A 12,534-nucleotide genomic window follows, 5' to 3' on the forward strand; every position below is an offset into this window, starting at 1 on the left:
CGGGCTGGTGGTAGTGACTGGAGCGAAATGAGTTCCCATGTGTTTGATGCCATTCCATTCGCTCCTTTCCAGATATTTTTATGAGCCGTCCTCCCCTCAGCAGCCTCCACTGTTATATACAGTGTTTCTGGTACAACATGCTACTCAGGGTCATGGAGGATGCTCTTCTGTTACACTAGAGGAGTGTGCCCTCACTATACAGTAACAGGATGTGGTGTTGGAACACACACACACACACACACACACATAGTTATCACACTGTTATATACAGTGTTTCTGGTACAACATGCTACTCAGGGTCATGGAGGATGCTCTTCTGTTACACTAGAGGAGTGTGCCCTCACTATACAGTAACAGGACGTGGTGTTGGAACAAATACACGAGTGCACACACACACACACACACACACACACACACACACACACACACACACACACACACACACACACACACACACACATAGTTATCACACGAAGGCGCTACGTTTTCCCTAAGACATTGTATAAAATCCCAGATTGTCATTCTTGGGAGCAGACACTTGATCTTGATCAAATGTTAGGAATGCATTTCACTATTTCAGTCAAAAGCAAACAAGAACAGAGACAATTCACTGTCTCTTGACGCAACTACTAAGCAAGTGAATTGGTTTTTGACTGCTTTCTTGCTAGTTCTGTCTTGTACATGTTTTGTATTTCTTGTACCATGTCATTCAGATTCCTTTGGTGGACTGTGGGACCGATGACAAGTGCATAGCTGACCTATCGCTGAAGGCTGTGCCAAGTATACAAAGGTATTATCACAATGATTGTATTCCTTCAGTCCATCAAACTGTCAACAGTTATGTGACAGTTCAGTAGCAATTATGTTGCCCTTGAATTGTACTTTGGCGCCCCCTTGTGTTGCTTCAGTTGAAATGCCCAAATTACATTTACCCTGCTACGGTAGTAACTTTCCTATTCTTTGCAGTCTTGTGATTAAAGCGAACAAGGAGAAGTTCCACGTTCTGATCACCACTAGAAACAGCAAAGACAATGCGTACAACACCAAAGTTATGCTGAGCTTTACTGAAAACATAAACTACGTCAAGGTCGAGGTGAGGTTCCTCGCTGTCTTTATAACTTTATTTAACCAGGTAGGCTAGTTGAGAACAAGTTCTCATTTGCAACTGCGATCTGGCCAAGATAAAGCATAGCAGTTCGACACATACAACAACACAGAGTTACCCATGGAATAAACAAGACATACAGTCAATAATACAGTAGAGAAAAAAAAGAAAACAAAAAAGTCTATATACAGTGAGTGCAATTGAGGTAAGATAAGGGAGTTAAGGCAATAAATAGGCCATGGTGGCGAAGTAATTACAATATGGCAATTAGACAGACAAATCACGCTACAAGCAAAATACTTAAAACAATAACAAGACGAGTAACTCGATCATTGCATTTACTTGATCGCTACCTACACAAATAGCTAGCTAGAACAAAGTGTTCATAAGATAAATTAATTAAAAAAGATTAAAAGCAATATAAATAAGTGTGCAGAAGATGAATGTGCAAGTAGAGATACTGGGGGTGCAAAGGAGCAAGATAAATAAATACAGTATGGGGATGAGGGAGTTGGATGGGCTGTTTACAGATGGGCTATGTACAGGTGCAGTGATCTGTGAGCTGCTCTGACAGCTGGTGCTTAAAGTTAGTGAGGGAGATGTGAGTCTCCAGCTTCAGTGATTTTTTTGCAGTTCGTTCAACTTCTACAGTCTTGAACATCCAAATTTAATTTCATAATTTCTGTCAGTATGTTTTGACATCTCTCCCTTTACTCCGCAGCCCAAAGAAAAAGACTGTAGTCTAAATAATACCAAAGTTGAGTGTGCTGTGGGATATCCATTCCTCAAAAGCAATGTAGAGGTAAGACGTTTCTTTATAAATATATATCTATTTTTTTTATTGATTAAATATTTTTAGGGGGTGGATCAGCTTTAAAATTGCAGATAGATTGTAGCTTCCATCAATGTAATTGTCTGCATCATTTCCAATCCTCCATATATTTTTTTGTAAATATATAGTACCAGTCAAAAGTTTGGACACACCTACACATTCAAGAGTTTTTCTTTATTTTTACTATTTTCTACATTGTAGAATAATAGTGAATACATGATAACTATGAAATAACACATGGAATCATGTAGTAACCAAAATGGTGTTAAACAAATCAAAATATATTTTGGGGATTCTTCAATGTAGACACCGTTTGCCTTGATGACAGCTTTGCACTCTCTTGGCATTCTCTCAACCAGCTTCATGAGGGAAGCTTTTCTAACAGTCTTGAAGGAGTTCCTACATATGCTGAGCACTTGTTGGCTGCTTTTCCTTCCCTCGGCAGTCCAACTTGTCCTAAACCATCTCAATTGGGTTGAGATTGAGTGATTGTGGAGGCCAGGTCACCTGATGCAGCATTCCATCGCTCTCCTTCTTGGTTAAATAGTCCTTATACAGCCTGGAGGTGTGTTGGGTCATTGTCCTGTTGAAAAACAAATTATAGTCCCACTAAGCGCAAACCAGATGGGATGGTGTATCGCTGCAGAAGGCTGTGGTAGCAATGCTGGTTAAGTGTGCCTTAAATTCTAAATAAATCACAGACAGCAAAGCACCCCCACACCATCACACCTCCTCCTCCATGCTTCACGGTGGGAACCACACACGCGGAGATCATCCATTCACCAATTTCTGCATCTCACAAAGACATGGCGGTTGGAACCAAAAATCTCAAATTTGTACTCATCAGACCAAAGGCCAGATTTCCACTGGTCTAATGCTCATGTTTCTTGGCCCAATCAAGTCTCTTCTTATTATTAGTGTCCTTTAGTAGTGGTTTCTTTGCAGAAATTGACACAGTTGATGTTGAGATGTGTCTTTTACTTGAACTCTGTGAAGCATTTATTTGGTCTGCAATTTCTGAGGCTGTTAAGTCTAATTAACTTATATTCTGCAGCAGAGGTAACTCTGGGTCTTCCTTTCCTGTGGCGGTCCTCGTGAGAGACTGTTAACTCTAATTAACTTATCCTCTGCAGCAGAGGTAACTCTGGGTCTTCCTTTCCTGTGGCGGTCCTCGAGTCCTAATTAACTTATCCTCTGAGAGCCAGTTTAATCCTCTCATAGCGGTCCTCGTGAGAGACTGACTGATCTTTTTGAAAAGTTCTGGAAATGTTCTAATGAACTTATCCTCTGACTGACCTTTCCTGTGGCGGTCCTCATAAAGTAATCCTCTGCAGATGGTAACTGTCTTCCTTTCCTTGGCGGTCCTCATGAGAGACAGTTAACTCTAATTGCTTATTTGAGCTGTTCTTGTCATAATATGAGAGCCAGTTTAATCATAGCGCTTGACTGTTTTTGAAAAGTTCTGGAAATGGACTGCTTATTTGAGCTGTTGTCATAATATGGACTTGGTCTTTTAGCAAATAGGGCTCTCTTCTGTATACCATCCCGACCTGGTCAGAACACAACTGACTGGCTCAAACGCATTAAGAAGGAAAGAAATTCCACAAGTTAACTTTTAACAAGGCACACCTGTTAATTGAAATGCATGAAGCTGGTTGAGAGAATACCAGGAGTGTGCAAAGCTGTCATCAAGGCAGGGTGGCTACTTTGGAGAATCTCAAATATAAAATTGATTTTTATTTGCATAACAATTTTGGTTACTACATGATTCCATACGTGTTATTTCATAGTTTTGATGTCTTCACTATTATTCTACAATGTATAAAATAGTAAAAAATAAAGAAAAACCCTTGAATGAGTGGGTGTATCCAAACTTTTGACTGGGACTGTATATATAAGACAATCCTTGCAAAATTTTGCAATAATACATATCTATGCTCATACCATTAGACTCACTATGGACTTCAGGCCGCTGATGTGTCTGCTTGTTCTCTCTCTGCAGGAGGTCTTTAAGATCCTGTTTGAAGTCAACCCTGCACATATCTGGAAGGAAATTCAGATCAACGTAACTGCAACCAGGTACAGTAAGCCATGGTGTCACACTGAATCAAAACGACAACAGGTAATACACGAGCGATCAAAGAAGTATCGTAACGTCAATATTCTAATGCAACGGCTTTCCCCTTACTACAGTGACAGCGACGAAGTGAACAGCACCCTTTTTGATAACTCTGTGAGAATCTCCATCCCTGTGAAGTACGAGGCTGGACTTAGATTCACAACGTGAGTACAGACAAGCGCCTGCAACACATGCAGCGCATTCTTATTTGCACAGGTTCCAAAAAAAAACAAACGTTCGACCGTTTACCAAATCTTTCCGTCTCCTTTCCTCATTCCTCCGTCTCTCAGTGACAGGCACATGAAGGAGGACCACATCATAGTGAAAGAGGGAGAGCAGCACCCCAGGGTCTTCAACGGCACCAGTGTGATAGGAGAAGAGGTCAAGATCAGCTACACGGTAAGACATGCGGCACCGGTCCAAAGTCTGAACACACGGACGCATTCCAGAGTTTTTCTTGATCTTTACTATGCCAGGAGTGGCCAAAGCTGGCATCAAGGCAAAAAGAAGACATTTGAAGAATCTCAAATATATTTTGGATCTTTTCACACTTTTTTTGGTTACTACATGATTCCATGTGTGTTATTTCATAGTTTCGATGTCTTCACTATTATTCAATGTAGGAAATAGTCCAAATGAAGATAAACCCTTGAATGTGTAGGTGTGTCCAAACCTTTGACTGGTACTGTACATACACTAGTGAGACCTGGTTAGTCAGAGTCTAGTGAGACCTGGTTAGTCAGAGTCTGGTGAGACCTGGTTAGTCAGAGTCTAGTGAGACCTGGTTAGTCAGAGTCTAGTGAGACCTGGTTAGTCAGAGTCTAGTGAGACCTGGTTAGTCAGAGTCTGGTGAGACCTGGTTAGTCAGAGTCTGGTGAGACCTGGTTAGTCAGAGTCTGGTGAGACCTGGTTAGTCAGAGTCTAGTGAGACCTGGTCTAGTGAGACCTGGTTAGTCAGAGTCTAGTGAGACCTGGTTAGTCAGAGTCTAGTGAGACCTGGTTAGTCAGAGTCTAGTGAGACCTGGCTAGTCAGAGTCTAGTGAGAGACTAATACCTGTTTAGATATGGGCAAGTGGTGTGCCCGAAAAAGTAAGACATCTCTTACCAATATGTTCCACGGTACTACTATGTACCTTGGTATTACATCTATTTATCACTTATTACCGTGGTATTGCATCATTTGTAAAAAGGTATAGATCTGAATCATGGAAATGTACCATGATTTGAAGTATGCCAGTACTGCCATGGTGTTGCCTTTACCATGGTATAGATGTGGATGATGGAAACACCATGTTTCATACTATAGTGAGACCAGGTTAGTCAGAGTGCCCTGAGTCTGGTGGGAGACTAAGACCAGGTTAGTCAGAGTGCCCTGAGTCTGGTGGGAGACTAAGACCAGGTTAGTCAGAGTGCCCTGAGTCTGGTGGGAGACTAAGACCAGGTTAGTCAGAGTGCCCTGAGTCTGGTGAGAGACTAAGACCTGGTTAGTCAGAGTGCCCTGAGTCTGGTGGGAGACTAAGACCAGGTTAGTCAGAGTGCCCTGAGTCTGGTGGGAGACTAAGACCAGGTTAGTCAGAGTGAGAGTCTGGTGGGAGACTAAGACCAGGTTAGTCAGAGTGCCCTGAGTCTGGTGAGACCTGGTTAGTCAGAGTGCCCTGAGTCTGGTGGGAGACTGAGACCTGGTTAGTCAGAGTGCCCTGAGTCTGGTGGGAGACTAAGACCAGGTTAGTCAGAGTGCCCTGAGTCTGGTGGGAGACTAAGACCAGGTTAGTCAGAGTGCCCTGAGTCTGGTGGGAGACTAAGACCAGGTTAGTCAGAGTGCCCTGAGTCTGGTGGGAGACTAAGACCAGGTTAGTCAGAGTGCCCTGAGTCTGGTGGGAGACTAAGACCAGGTTAGTCATGTGCCCTGAGTCTGGTGGGAGACTAATGCCAGGTTAGTCAGAGTGCCCTGAGTCTGGTGGGAGACTAATGCCAGGTTAGTTTATGCCCTGAGTCTTGGGAGACTAAGACCAGGTTAGTATTGCATCAGTCTTGTAAGACCAGGTTATCAGATCTGAGTCACTAAGAAGGTTGTAGTGCCATGAGTTTGAGACTAAGACCAGGTTACTGCCATGGTGTTAAGACCAGGTTTAGTGCCCAGTCTGGTGAGAGACTAAGACCAGGTTAGTCAGAGTGCCCTGAGTCTGGTGGGAGACTAAGACCAGGTTTCAGAGTGCCCTGAGTCTGGTGGGAGACTAAGACCAGGTTAGTCAGAGTGCCCTGAGTCTGGTGGGAGACTAAGACCAGGTTAGTCAGAGTGCCCTGAGTCTGGTGGGAGACTAAGACCAGGTTAGTCAGAGTGCCCTGAGTCTGGTGGGAGACTAAGACCAGGTTAGTCAGAGTGCCCTGAGTCTGGTGAGAGACTAAGACCTGGTTAGATATGGCCAAGTGGTACCCAAAAGTAAGACACGTATTCTGAGTTGCCTCAGCTTTTGAAGAAATTAAAATGTGATTCAATTGTGACTGAAAGACCTCTGACTTTACTGATTCTCTCTGACTAGGGTTTAATACTTTTTTTCAGAGAATTTAGCAATTTTCTTTCCCTTAGAAAATTGCATGAAATTACTGGGCATCCCGGTATTCCTTTTCAAACCGGAAGTGCTATTTAAAAGCATAGCCTATGGGCCTCCCGGGTGGCGCAGTGGTCAAGGGTGCTGTACTGCAGCGCCAGCTGGGCCACCAGAGACTCTGGGTTCGCGCCCAGGCTCTGTCGCAACCAGCCGCGACCGGGAGGTCCATGGGGCGACGCACAATTGGCCTAGCGTCATCCTGGTTAGAGAGGGTTTGGCCGGTAGGGATATCCTTGTCTCATCGCGCACCAGTGACTCCTGTGGCGGGCCGGGTGCAGTGCGCGCTAACCAAGGTAGCCAGGTGCACAGTGTTTCCTCTGACACATTGGTGTGGCTGGCTTCCGGGTTGGATGGCGCTGTGTTAAGAAGCAGTGCGGCTTGGTTGGGTTGTGTATCGGAGGACGCATGACTTTCAACCTTCCTCTCTCCTGAGCCCGTACGGGAGTTGTAGCGATGAGACAAGATAGGAGCTACTAACAATTGGATACCATGAAATTGGGGAGAAAAAGGGGTAAAAAAAATTAAAATAATAATAAAATAAATAAAAGCCTATAATCCCAGGGGGGAAAATGGAACATGTAAATGGGAGAAATATACATGTGAATATAACATTTTCTTTTTGTACTTGTTGCAATTGAATCAACTATTGTGGTGACTATATCACCACACTATTTTGTTGAGGAAGTCTAGTTATAGGCTATGGCCGTCTAGTTATAGGCTATGGCCGTCTAGTTATAGGCTTTGGCCGTCTAGTTATAGGCTTTGGCCGTCTAGTTATAGGCTATGGCCGTCTAGTTATAGGCTTTGGCCGTCTAGTTATAGGCTATGGCCGTCTAGTTATAGGCTATGGCCGTCTAGTTATAGGCTATGGCCGTCTAGTTATAGGCTATGGCCGTCTAGTTATAGGCTATGGCCGTCTAGTTATAGGCTATGGCCGTCTAGTTATAGGCTTTGGCCGTCTAGTTATAGGCTATGGCCGTCTAGTTATAGGCTATGGCCGTCTAGTTATAGGCTATGGCCGTCTAGTTATAGGCTATGGCCGTCTAGGCCAATCTGTATAGTCTGTAGGCCTTTTTTGAGCGACGATCTGTATAGCCTGTAGGCCTTTTTTGAGCGACGATCTGTATAGCCTGTAGGCCTTTTTTGAGCGACGATCTGTATAGCCTGTAGGCCTTTTTTGAGCGACGATCTGTATAGCCTGTAGGCCTTTTTTGAGCGACGATCTGTATAGCCTGTGGGACTTTTTTGAACGATGATCTGTATAGCCTGTGGGACTTTTTTGAAGGCGACGATCTGTATAGCCTGTGGGCCTTTTTTGAGCGACGATCTGTATAGCCTGTAGGCCTTTTTTGAGCGACGATCTGTATAGCCTGTGGGCCTTGCTTGCTGTCTGCATGGCGTGGTCGCATACAGCACTTTGAATTCATGCCGACTTTCTGCAAGTAAATGGGCTACAACAGCACACACACTCACAACCACACACTTGAGTGTTGATCATTGATCATGCAGATATCAGAGCAGAGAAGGCAGCAGAGAAGACAGATTCAGATGTACGTATTTTTTAACAGCTCCATCACGCTGCTCATAGAAATCATTCATTACAATTGACCAGTTTCTCATCATTTATCCCCTGAAACGAGAATGAGTTTGGGTGGGGCAAATCTCGGTGAACCCGGCTCCCGCTATTAAACCGTATCTCTAACCTCCAGATTAATCGGGATGTGGATATGGCGACTCCTCCTCTGAAGCTAAGGGTGAAGTACCCGTACCTCTCTCCCAGAGAGAACATCCTGCTTTACCTGACTCGTGTCACCTCCTCACAGGTAAGTCCTCTCTCTCTCTCCCTGTGGTACATGTGCTGTAGCATAGAGGGAGACTCTGCACAGGGTTCTCTGCCAGTCAACAGATAATCACACTGTGAAGTCAACCAGACTGCAGAATTTTAGTGGTGTGGATCAACTCGATCCAATGTGATGGATTGACTGATGGTTGATTTGTCGGTGGATCTTGTCTGTCTCCCACAGGATGTGAGATGCCATGCCGGCCATCTGATTAACCCTTTAAAGATCAACCACAACAATGTCCACACTCTCAACCTTAAAAAAGAGACCCTCAGTGACTTCCTGGTGGTGAGTCAACAATGTGTGTGTGTGTGTGTGTGCGTCTGCGCTTGTGCGTGTGTCTCACAGTGTGTATCCTCTTCTTTGCAGGGCTGTAAGGACCACCCATGTGAGTCATTTGACTGCTCCATCCCTCACGTCAACAACAGCCAGGTCAATGTTACCTTCAGGGTGTGGAAGCCCACCTTTATCAAAGTGAGTATAATGGAGTGATTGATTGAATGAAAGATTGAATGATTGTGTTTTTTAACTGATTCTGATTCACTCATCTGATTCAATTCTTTGCTGAGCAGGCAGAGTTCACCAGCCTTCATATGATAGTTCATGCCACCCTGGAGAACCAGAACATGGATCTCTTCATGTTGAGCACCGCGAATAACGCCAGAGATGTGAGCGCAATGACCTATACATTTTCATGCGATTTGATGTGTTTGCTTGTCCTTTTTGTTGGTTTTCTGGGCCGTGTAAGACTCTCGTTTCTATCTCAGGTGAAGATCCAGGTGTCTAAAGAGGCTTTGGGAGGTATACCGCTGTGGATCATTATAGTCAGCATCCTAATAGGACTTCTCATTCTGGCACTGGTCATCATCGCCCTATGGAAGGTATGTGGGTGTTCACGACCTTCTGTCTGCTTGTGTCAATCGGGAAGAGATAACATAGCACAGGCTTGCATTATAGAGAGGTTCAACATGTGTTGATACACTTTCAAATCCATCCAAATCCATTTCCATTCAAATCCAAATCAAACTTCAGACTTGGATTGAATTGGGTTGTAAATCCATGTTTTCTCCTTTGCTCCGTTTACCAGGCTGGATTTTTCAAAAGAAAATCCATGGAGGACATGGAGAAGGAGGACATGAAGAATTAACCCTTCCCACCACCCTGTAGGTCTGTCTGTGCCCCACTGCCTTTAGGTCTGTTATCAGGTCAGTGAGAGGAGATACCGTGGGAAATGCCAACCCATTCACCTGAATGCCATCAGGTCAGATTGGTTCTGCACCAACCTATTCACCTGAAAGTGATATGGCCCATCTATATGAACAACATGGTCTACCAGACGTAATAACAACTTGGTCCGGGTTCAGTGGAAAGAGAAGCCTTGGGAAACATTGAACTTGTACACTGTGGTCTTCCGTCTATCCAACTTGGGTACCAAGACCTTAAGGACCTAAGCTAGAAGAGACATCAGAAGACCTAGATGTCTGGCATCCTGACTCAGAACTGATCATATGATGCCACAACCTTATCAGCTTTATTACAACAGAACAAAACATTCTCAGGTTTACTTAGAACATCCCAATGCCACTAAAAACACCCCAGACTATATGGCATTAAACCAAAGTTGCCCAAGTCCACGTGACCTCTGGTGGGTTTGCACAGACAATCTGCAATGGGTTCGAATCCTGTGTCCTAGTTGTTTGATACTTTTTTAATGAAACACTGTCAACCTATGGTATATCTTAAAACGTGTTATTAATTCCATTTGGGCACATTCCTCATCTTCTAAGCAGAACGTTTGCTTTTGACACACTGACATTTGCTAAACGTTCTAGTCTTATAAGCTCAGTGTCTAAGGTCGATTGTTGTTGTTGTGTGTTTTACAAAAATGTTCCTCCGAGTAGTGAAGAGGTGTATCCCACCAAAAGAATATATTCTGTATAAAAGAAGAGGAGGAATAGATGCTATTGACATAAATACTTTCATTTGTCTTGTCACGACATGGGGGTAGAGAAGTTACAGATTGCACCTTTACAGTATTAGGAAAACCTTTGATTGTGCTGTTAATGTAAGTGAATGTAAAGCTTCTACATAAAGTTGTTTGCAACAGTTCCTAGAATTTAAGCTAAAACGGACATAAATCCAGCATGTATCAAGAAGGCCCTACACTCTTAGAAAAAAAGGGTTCCAAAAGAGTTCTTTGCAGAGGGATAGGGTTTTTACCAAGAACCATTTTTGATCAGAAGAACCCTTTTCGGAAGTCAAGGGTTATTTGTAAGGCAAAGGGTTCTACCTAGAAACTTGAACATGCTAAGAACCATTTTTGGAAGAAAGGCAAGAAGGGTTGTACATAGAGCCATATATAGTATTTCCCAGCATGCAGGGATATTTTTAAAATTTTTTTACTGTAATATCTCTGTTTTTGCATGTACATTGATTGGCTAATACATTTTATGCTACACAAAGATAAATAACATACTGTTTTCTAAACTGATCCAATCTGTTGGATTCGTTACTTAGATGGTTGTTCCAGTTTAGATGACTGAGGAAGTCTCAGTAATCAGACTTCCCCTCCCTGGCAGTCATTCTGAATGCAGGTTGGGGCTGATTTAATAATTCCACTTGTTGGCTATCCTAACTCTGGCTGGATTCCAATAGGAATTACACATCACTTTGCAAGCCAGCATAATGTGACTTGCAGGCCTGATGTGGCATGTAAACCAGGAGATTCCTAACACCACTGTGTTCTGGTATAACTAGGCCCTTAAAGAAAGGCCTTATGATATATCTAATATATTGTCATAAATAATTAAAGGTGAAGGCTAATAAGGCTGGTGGAACCATTCATAAAGGGTACTAGGAAGAACCCTCCAAAGATAAAAGGAAGAACCTTTAGATGATGATGATAAAACGGTTCTTGGTAGAACCATATACAGGGGTTCTTTGCAAAGGATTCTACCCAGCACCGAAAGGGGTTCCCCTATGGGGACAAACTGAAGAACCTGTATGGTTCTACTTAGCACCTTTTTTCTAAGAGTGTATGTGTCAGTAATAGAGAGAAAATAACTCATTTGCTCCAATGTTTCTCAGGTGCTACGTACTGTATGATAGTATGGTGATAGTATAATGAGTATGTTCGGCCTTAATAATATGGAGTATATGGAGCTTTGACATCATCTGAATTAGATAAAACAAACAAACGTAGTATTTTAAAATAAAAATATTGGTCTTATATTTTGATCGAAAATCGAAATGTCCAACAGAATGTGCATTGGAACTAGATTCATTTAGCCTCCATCCGCTAAGATTTTTGTTTTCTTTTCTGTCTTTTCTTATTTTGGGAGATTGATTCGTGAGGCAGCCTACAGTCACCCAGAAAGCCTCTCAGTGGAGTGTAACCTGATTCCTGATGTCTTCATTTGACAGTAGCGCCGAACAAAAAGACGTTTGTCATGAAGACTGTCAAAATCGGGGAAACTTGGGCGATTGACAGTCACATACTGGGGGTGATTTGACAGCCTATGACGGACCGGTAGAGGTTTGAAATCACCCTCACCATGTGACACTCGTGAATGTGAGTTGCACCTCACCCCTTTTGATATTTATGCACCTTGGCTTATTCTCCTCCTGAATCTATCTGCATTTTGTTCCCATATTTTGCATACGTTGCATTGTATATAAGAGACACTCATCACTTTTGAAAGCACAAGTAATAAAGATCAAATGTCTGTCCAATGTGTAAGATAATGTTAACACAGCGATCCTCCATCCTGTCCCCTTCTGGAGAACGTATTTGTCACAGCTCGGCGGTGATGGAGTCAGCCGATGAAGATTTGATTACGGATGAGTTGAATCAGTAACCGTACTCTGAAACCCAGAACCAAATTTGTGTGTGCTGACCAGCTTCTCGATTTGTCATTTAATAACATTCATGTTAACAGTCTGTCTCAAGGGGTTGTTGTATCAGGTGTGATGGCGCTAAGGTTGCATAACAACCTGCATTACTTTGACTCTCCAGGAGCAGGTTTGAG

At 43.2% G+C, this 12,534-nt stretch overlaps 1 protein-coding gene across 3 annotated transcripts in view; it reads left to right on the forward strand.

Moving 5' to 3' along the window:
* The window catches only part of LOC112219683 (integrin alpha-1), an 81,169-nt gene that overhangs the window by 68,401 nt on the left and 234 nt on the right, over window positions 1-12,534 (forward strand). For all 3 annotated transcript variants that reach the window (XM_024381163.2, XM_024381162.2, XM_024381164.2), the window contains 12 exons: window positions 714-790; window positions 967-1,093; window positions 1,827-1,907; window positions 3,940-4,016; window positions 4,131-4,220; window positions 4,347-4,455; window positions 8,375-8,488; window positions 8,690-8,794; window positions 8,876-8,980; window positions 9,079-9,174; window positions 9,274-9,387; window positions 9,594-12,534. The exon at window positions 9,594-12,534 is cut by the window's right edge and continues 234 nt beyond it. In XM_024381163.2, coding sequence (XP_024236931.1) covers window positions 714-790; window positions 967-1,093; window positions 1,827-1,907; window positions 3,940-4,016; window positions 4,131-4,220; window positions 4,347-4,455; window positions 8,375-8,488; window positions 8,690-8,794; window positions 8,876-8,980; window positions 9,079-9,174; window positions 9,274-9,387; window positions 9,594-9,653 — 1,155 coding nt within the window. In that variant the 3' untranslated portion in view covers window positions 9,654-12,534. The remainder of the gene's footprint in view (window positions 1-713; window positions 791-966; window positions 1,094-1,826; window positions 1,908-3,939; window positions 4,017-4,130; window positions 4,221-4,346; window positions 4,456-8,374; window positions 8,489-8,689; window positions 8,795-8,875; window positions 8,981-9,078; window positions 9,175-9,273; window positions 9,388-9,593) is intronic.

The sequence above is a fragment of the Oncorhynchus tshawytscha genome, linkage group LG20 (assembly GCF_018296145.1).
Source record: "Oncorhynchus tshawytscha isolate Ot180627B linkage group LG20, Otsh_v2.0, whole genome shotgun sequence".
In the NCBI taxonomy this organism is placed as follows: domain Eukaryota; kingdom Metazoa; phylum Chordata; class Actinopteri; order Salmoniformes; family Salmonidae; genus Oncorhynchus; species Oncorhynchus tshawytscha.